At 47.1% G+C, this 8,699-nt stretch overlaps 1 protein-coding gene across 1 annotated transcript; it reads right to left on the reverse strand.

The window, feature by feature from the left end:
• Positions 1-321: 321 nt before the first annotated feature.
• On the reverse strand, positions 322-3,757 carry LOC104667399 (putative uncharacterized protein encoded by LINC00303). The gene is given in 4 exon segments (XM_010369809.1): positions 322-535; positions 2,877-2,938; positions 2,940-3,009; positions 3,717-3,757. Coding segments are annotated over 4 exon segments (387 nt in total).
• Positions 3,758-8,699: the final 4,942 nt, after the last annotated feature.

Here is an 8,699-nt window from a genome sequence, read left to right on the forward strand (position 1 = left end):
CTAGGGTCCATGGTTGTCTCATTGAGTGTTTGCTGAATAGAGAGGTGAGTGATGATGGGGAGGGCCCTGTGAGAGGCCCCTGAGGTTGGTCTGTCCCCACGTGATGTCTTCCTTCTCGGGGTCTTGCCCCTGCTGGCTGAGGAAGGGATGGGATTTATTCTGCATTCCCTATATGTGAGTGTCTCAACCTAAGTAAAACTCACTTCTGCTATGCAGTGACCCTTGAGGTGAACTTGGGGCACTGGAACAGCCTTGGGGCAGGGGTGTGGGCAAAGGAATGACCTCAGCTGCCAATCACTGGAAGCCCAGAACAGCTTTCTCTCATCTCAAGGGGGGATGCCACTGCATCACCTTGCCCTCACATTGCGTCAGATGGTTCCCTGGACATCTGCGCCCCATGGACTCACAAACCCGTGCCACTGGAGTCAAGGGAGGCAACGTCGTCTGCCCTGCTCTCTTCCCACAGCATGCAGGAGACCAGCGGTGGCAGGTGGCTTTGGTGATAGGAGGGAGTGTGTGAATTTGGGGCAGAAACCTGGTGGGAGAGAAGAAAGAGAGAAGAGGGAAAGATGAGAAAGCAGTGGCCATCGCTGGCTTGCAGGCATTGACTCCCACTCCAAAACACCTAACATAGCCCCCTGGATGTAGAATATCTCCCCTCCCAAACACAAAAACCCCCTTTCCAGAACGAAAGGCCTGTCACTGAAAGCACTTATTTAACAACAATAACAGCAGAACACACAAGGTACAAAAACATTTTTCTCAAAAATTTTCCCAATTCAATTCAACAAATATTTATTTTCCAGAAAAAGCAGAGATATATAAAGAAATAGAAATGTGGGTTTTTTGTTGTTTTTTTTTCTTGTTTTTGATTGAAAAGCCTATCGGCACAACCAGGAGAACAGCACTGCCCCAGTGAGCCAAGCACAATGGGAAAGCATTTTTAAAATAGAAAAGAACACTAATATATAAATATACTCAGGTAATTTTAAAACATAGTGCAGCCTCAACGCTAGGGTGGGGGATGGGCCTCAGGCTCACAGGCAACCTGTGTTCTGTCTTCCCTGTGGGCTGCCTGGGGATAGTTTAATCCAGGGTAAGCCTCCATCATTGTCTTAAAAACCCATGTGATACGGGGGGAAATGTAAAACTATCACTAATAAAGATATACCTAACTAGCAAAAAACAATGGTAGAAATAATTTAGAAAGCAAATGGGCTGGGCACGGTGGCTCATGCCTGTAATTCCAGCACTTTGAGAGGCTGAGGCAGGTGGATCACCTGAGGTCAGGAGTTCGAGACCAGCTTGGCCAACATGGTGAAATTCCGTTTCTACTAAAAATAAAAACAATTAGCTGGGCATGGTGGTGGAAGCCTGTAATTCCAGCTACTTGGGAGGCTGAGGCAGGAGAATCTCTTCAACCCCGGAGACAGAGGTTGCAGTGAGTTGAGATCACGCCATTGCACGCCAGCCTGGGCAACAAGAGTGAAACACCATCTCAAAAAAAAAAAAAAAAAGAAAAAAAAAGGCCAGGCGCGGTGGCTCAAGCCTGTAATCCCAGCACTTTGGGAGGCCGAGACGGGTGGATCACGAGGTCAGGAGATCGAGACCATCCTGGCTAACACGGTGAAACCCCGTCTCTACTAAAAAATACAAAAAACGAGCCGGGCGAGGTGGCGGGCGCCTGTAGTCCCAGCTACTGGGGAGGCTGAGGCCGGAGAATGGTGTAAACCCAGGGGGCGGAGCTTGCAGTGAGCTGCGATCCAGCCACTGCACTCCAGCCCAGGCAACAGAGCGAGACTCCATCTCAAAAAAAAAAGAAAGAAAGAAAAAAGAAAAGAAGAAAGAAAGCAAATGGGAGTCAGGAGAGCCAGTTTTGGGTAAGAAAAGAGCACTAAACTAGAAGACAGAAGGCCACTTCCCTGCCACATGCCTCAGTTTCCTCATCTGTGAAATGGATTCTATCACCTCTACTATTCTTTCAGGCTGTAATAGGCCATGATTCTAAAGGAGTTGCTTAGGAATGTAGAGGCAAACGTGGTGAAGGAGATGTGGAATTCCCATTAGGGACTTTCTAGCTACCTCTATCTGAAGACAAAGACCAGGGAAGACATCCCAGACAAATGAATTGCGACCACAAAACTCCTTTAAGGAAAACCTGTGGGGCCAGTCAAACTGAGCAGGAGTTTTTAATCTGTATGCCATGCATGAATCCTTTACAGATTTCGATCATTGTGTCAAATTGATCTTTGTCACTGCTGTGGATACACATACATTTCAGCGATTTCTTTTGTACAGAAGGTGGACATGGGCAAGTTGTGTGAGATGACACACAGTGGGCACCACTTGCTGTTGGGTAGAGGCAAGAGGCATTGTTGAACAGGCCGAACTTGACCAAGGATGGTGTCTAATATGATCTGGATGTGTGTCCCTGCTCAAATCTCATATTGAAATGTAATCCCCAGTGCTGGAGGTGGGGCCTGGTGGGCGGCGATTGGGTCATGGGAGTGGTTTCTCATGGTTTGACACCATCACCTGGTACCGTCATCACCATAGTAAGTTCGCTTGAGATCTGGTTGTTTGAAAGTGTGTGGCACCTACCTGCTGTCTCTCTTCCTCCTGCTGCGGCCATGTGGAGCTCCTTGTGCCCACTTGGGCTTCCGCCATGATTGGAAGCCTCTGAGGCCTCCCCAGAAGCAGAAGCCATGATGCTTCCTGTATAGCCTGCAGAATCATGAGCCAATTAAACTTCTCTTCTTCATAAATTACCCAGTCTTAAGTTTTTTGTTTGTTTGTTTGTTTTAATAGCAGTGTGAGAATGAACTAATAGTGTCAGAGACAGGAACAACTCTACCCCACTGGTGACATATCCACACGAGTGAAAGCCAATGGCCAATGCTTTCATGGCCTCTGTCTGTGGAGACTGTAGGGGTGAGTGTGATGGCCCTGCTGGCTTGTTCAGTGCTGTTCTGAGTTCTTTTAGTCTCTTCAAGGATATTGCCAACACCTGTAATATTTGGAATATTATAAATATTAAATATTTATATTTATATTAAATATTTATAAATAAATATTTAGGGCAGATGCGGTGGCTCACGCCTGTAATCCCAGCACTTTGGCAGGCCAAGGCCAGTGGCTCACAAGGTCACGAGTTCGAGACCAGCCTGGCCAATATGGTGAAACCCCATCTCTACTAAAAATACAAAAATTAGCCAGGCATGGTGGCACTCACCTGTAGTCCCAGCTACTCGGGAGGCTGAGGTACAGGAATCGCTTGAACCTGGGAGGTGGAGGTTGCAGTGAGCCGAGATCGTGGCACTGCACTCCAGCCTGGGTGACAGAGCGAGACTCCATCTCAAAAATAATAAATAAATAAATAAATAAATAAATAAATAAATAATATTTAAATATACAACACCTGTAATAAATGTGCCATGAGCACTGTGGAGAATTCTGGGTACAAGAGATCCCCATGTTCCTTGCCTTACTGGTCAGGGAATAAGGTCTGTTGGGTCTCACTACATTTTCTTCCTGTTCCTGAAGCACTTGCCTGTTTCAGCTGCCTTCTCTCCTCTGCTCTGGTTCTCTGCCCTCACCCCATACCCAACCCACACAGATGCACCAAGGGGGAACCTGCTACATCCTCTACCCCCACCCCATGCCCACACACACTCCTGTGCTGAAGGCCATCCCCTAGCCTAATTATTTACAGATCTTCTTTCTCTTCTGGGTCTCCCAAAGTCCAAGACTTATACATCAACCAGGTGCAAACAAACAAGCAAACAAACAAAAAACAAGAAATAAAAGTCCAAGACTCTTCAGATAATTAAACCTGGAGGGAGAGGAAGGGCGAGGTCCACCCCTTGGGCTTTTGGAATCGGGCTGAGCGATTAGGTCATAATTGATCTTTATTGTTGCAGCTGAAGATTATTTATCCCACTCCCAGAGGAGCATGTGTCACCCGCCTGCCCCACCCCCAGCTTTCTGAAGCTGAACTGCCTGCACCCAAGTGGAACAGGGAGACTGGGGATGGTGGCTGGGCTGTTTACTCATTCTCCTTGGGGGCGTCTGGCAGCTGCCCCTCCCTGACACATCACATGGATTTTTTCCCACTCTCCTCTTCACTGCTACAGGGCATCTCAGCCCTCCTGGGGAAGTGGGCCGGAACCAAAGCCCAGGCCAAAGAGAGCGTCCTTACAGCAGACTCCGTTCATGAGTTCCTAAGAACTTTCCCAGGCATACCCTGGAAAGGAAACGGGCGGGAGCAATGAGGTTCCCTAAAAATACATTGAGATTTCCCAGTGGAGGGATGAGTGGGAGGGTGGAAGACAGGACTGTGAGTTACACAGGACATTCAGCTCCACTCTGTCCCCAAGGTGCAGAGGGGCCTGCTGGAAAAAACCTCCCTGGAAAAGAAAGGGAAAGAGAAGTTCTACTAACCACAAATAAATCTCAAAGGGCTGCTCTGGGCCATGTAGATTAATTCTATTATGATTTGTGATAATAATTCGTTTTATTTTTTTTTTTTTTTTTTGAGACGGAGTCTCGCTCTGTCGCCCAGGCTGGAGTGCAGTGGCCGGTTCTCAGCTCACTGCAAGCTCCGCCTCCCGGGTTTATGCCATTCTCCTGCCTCAGCCTCCGAGTAGCTGGGACTACAGGCGCCCGCCATCTCGCCCGGCTAGTTTTTTGTATTTTTTAGTAGAGACGGGGTTTCACCGTGTTAGCCAGGATGGTCTCGATCTCCTGACCTCGTGATCCGCCCGTCTCGGCCTCCCAAAGTGCTGGGATTACAGGCATGAGCCACCGCGCCCGGCCAATTCGTTTTATTTTTGTAGAGTCCTTTAAAAAATTTTTACTGATTTCATTTTGCTTGTCAGCATGACCTCATTTGTCCTGGGCTATGAGGCAGGACAGAGATGAGCCCGACTTCATAAACAAGAGAAGTAAGAACGAGCACAGCTAAGGGACTTGCCAAGTCCGAGTCAGAACCTGGGTTCCCTGGCTCTCCCCTTCAGATCAGTTATGCAGCTTCACTGTGACAAAATGGGGCTCCTCTGGGGGGTTGTGACTCTCACTTGCTGGGTTGAAATCCCCTGGTAGGACTGCCTGGAGACACACAGCCTCCCCTGGTGACAGGATTCCAGGTCCCCCACCTCTCTTAGGCAGCAGGTCCTTCCTGGGACTGCCACTCCACCTTCCCCTAGAAAGCAGAGTGGTGGCGTCCTCAGAATGATGGAATAACCACAGCCAACGTGGCTGCACACCTGCTGTGTCCCAAATCTGTGCCAAGGATTTACACCAATTATCTTACTTGGTCCTCCAGGAACCCTGGGTAGTGGGCACTCTGACCACTCTTATTTTTCAGGTAAGGCAGGAGAAGCAGAGAAGTGAATATGCCCTACATGTTAGTCTATTCTCATGCTGCTAATACCTGAGACTGGGTAATTTATTTAAAAAAAAAAAAAAAGTTTAATGGACTCACAGTTCCACATGGCTAGGGAAGCTTCACAAACAAGGTGGAAGGTGAAAGAGGAGAAAGGCACATCTTACAGGGTGGCAGACAAGAGAGAGCATGTGCAGGGGAACTCCCCTTTAGAAAACCATCAGATCTTGTGAGAGATTTATTCACTATCATGAGAACAGCACAGAAAAAAGCCATCCCCATGATTCAATTACCTCCCATTGGGTCCCTCCCATGACACGTGGGAATTATGGGAACTACAATTTGAGATTTGGGTGGGGACACAGCCAAACCATATTACCTTAGGTTACACAGCTAGCAAGAGGCAAGGGTCAAGATTTGAGACCAGGACTGCCTGAGCTCCAGAGCAAATGCCTTTAACTGTGAAAGACGGGCTATGCTGCATGCAGAAATCTCCTAGGAACAGGGAAGCACACCTGTCAAAAATAATACTATAGACTAGGTGGCTTAAACAGCAGACATTTATTCCTCGCAGCTCTGGAGTTGGGAAGTTCAAGATGAAGGAGCCAGTAGATTTGGTTTCTGGTGAGGGCCTACTTCCTGGCTTGCAGATAGAAACTGTGCCTCCTTGCTGTGTCCTCACATCATGAAGGAGAGAGGGAGAAAGGGCTCTGGTCTCTGGCTCTTCTTTCTTTCTTTCTTTTTTTTTTTTTTGAGACAGAGTCCCACTCTCTCATCCAGGCTGGAGTGCAATGGCACAATCCCAGCTCACTACAACTTCCACCTCCCAAGTTCAAGTGATTCTTCTGCCTCAGCCTCCTGAATGGCTAGGATTACAAGCACCCACCATCAACCCCAGCTAATTTTTATACTTTTGTAGAGATGGGGTTTCACCCTGTTGGCCAGACTGGTCTCGAACTCCGGACCTCAGGTGATCTACCCACCTCGGCCTCCCAAAGTGCTGAGATTACAGGTGTGAGCCACTGCGCTCAGCCTCTGGCTCTTCTTATAAGAACACTAATCCAATCCTAGAGGCTCTCCCTCATGACCTCATCTAAACCTAATCACCTCCCAAAGGCCCCATCTCCTAATACCATCACACTGGGGATCGAAGTTTCAACACATGAATTTAGGGGGTGGAGACACAAACTTTCAGTCAATAACAAGACCTCAAGCCCTTATGTGCCGCCCCATAGGTGTAGGGGCATTGATGAGAGAAACCAAAGAGCAGTAAAGATAAACTGTCAGAGAACATCAATGCTGCCAGGGTGCCTAGAGATCACCTGTGGATGATTGCAGAGTACAGATGAGATGCGAGAGAGGGAGTGATTTGCCCTGTATCGCCTGGCACAGCCAGAACTAGAACCCGGGTATCCTGGCTTCTGGGGCCAGAGCTGTCGCCTTGACCTATCCCACGTCACTGGCAGCTTCCTCCTTCTGCCTCACAGTGTCAGCCCCCCACCCCCACTCCCTGGCCTGCCATGCCAGAGGCCTTCAGCAGAATCGATGATGGCCACCTCTTTTCAGCCTGTAAAGAAACTTCTTGGATTAAAAACAAACCTCCCAAACACAAGCAAGCAAGCAGTTCCTTAAATACTTCCTAGGATGTCTGAGTTCTGCTCCTATGAGAGTGTCCTCATAGATGCCTGATACGTTCACCTCATGGTCTCACCCCATTCCCTTCATCTTCCAACCCCAGACCCTCCACTCACTGCTGTGTTTGAACCAGGGCAAAGAAACACTCAGCACCTGGCTGGAGCTTCGGTTTGGCTTCCTGACCTTCAGAACTCAGTATGTTACAGCAGAGACCAATTCTTCCTAGGACTGGATTCCAGCACCCTCCATCTATCTCACGGCCACTCCTTTCCCACTATTGCGTGGAGTGAGGCCATTTTCTCAACTGCTGAGGCCTCCAATCTCCTGGGGTCTGTGTTCAAAGGGCAAATAAGCCACACCTGTTTGGGACTGCTTGGTGAGACCTGGGTAGGGAGTGTGGGGCCACAGTCTTCTACACATCCTGTCCCAGCTCTCAAGAAAAAGAGAGAGAAAGAGAGAGAGAGGGAGAAAGAAAGAAAGAAGAAAAGGACCTTTGATCCGTCCACCTTGGCCTCCCAAAGTGCTGGGATTACAGGTGTGAGCCACTGCTTCCAGCCCTACAAGCATCAGTATTATTATTATTAGAGACAGGGTCTCACTCTGTCACCCAGGCTGGAGTGCAGTGCAATGGTGTGATCATAACTCACTGCAGCCTGGAACTCTTGGCCTTAAGCCATCCTGCTGTCTCAGCTTCCTGAATAGTTAGAACTACAGGTGCGCATTACCATATCCAGCTAATTTTTAAGTTTTTTTTTTGTAGAGGTGAGTTCTTGCTCAGGCTGGCTTTGAACTTCTGGCCTCAAGTGATCCTCTTTGGCCTCCCAAAGTGCTGGGTTGCAGGCAAGAGCTACTAACTACTCCTAGCCCTAATCTTTTTTAAATGTTTGTATAACTTACACTTATTTCAATATTTAATATTAGAAGTGTTGGTCAGGTGCAGTAGCTCACACAGAAACACCCTCACAGACACACGCAAACATGCTTTATCAGGTTTCTAGGTACCCTTAATCTTGTCAGGTTGACACCTAAAATGGCCCATCAAATAGGAAGACTCAATATTGTTCAAATGTTAATTCTCCTAAAACTGATCTATAGATTCAATGCAATCCCAATACTAATTACCCAGTAATTTCTGCAGAAATTGACAAGCTAATTCTAAAATTTATGTGGAAACTCAAAGGGCCTAGGATATGCAAAGCCATCTTGACAAAGAAGAGCAAAGTAGGATTCATATCACCTGACTTCAAGACCTACTATACAGCCACAGTAGTCAAGTCAAGTATGGTATTGGCATAAGGGTGGACACACAGATCAATAAAAGCAGAACGGAGTCCAGAAATAGATCCACACATGTCTTGTCAATTGATTTTTTACAAATGTGCCAGGGTAGTTTACAGAGCAAAGGATATCTTTTCAACAAATGATACTAGAACAACTATAATATAGTCTTAAGGAAAAAAAATATACCTTGACTCCTACCTCGTAATACACACAAAAATAAACTAGAAAAGGATCACAGAACTAAAAAGCTAAAATGATAACATTCTAAAAGAAAACATAAAAGAAATTTTTTTCTGACTTTGGGGTAGGTGGTGGTTTCTTAGGACACCAAAAGCATTCACCATAAAAGAAACAATAAGCCTGACTCTGTTGAAATTTGAATCTTCTGTTCTTCACATTT

The sequence above is a fragment of the Rhinopithecus roxellana genome, unplaced genomic scaffold (genome assembly GCF_007565055.1).
Source record: "Rhinopithecus roxellana isolate Shanxi Qingling unplaced genomic scaffold, ASM756505v1 contig2860, whole genome shotgun sequence".
NCBI classification, from domain to species: domain Eukaryota; kingdom Metazoa; phylum Chordata; class Mammalia; order Primates; family Cercopithecidae; genus Rhinopithecus; species Rhinopithecus roxellana.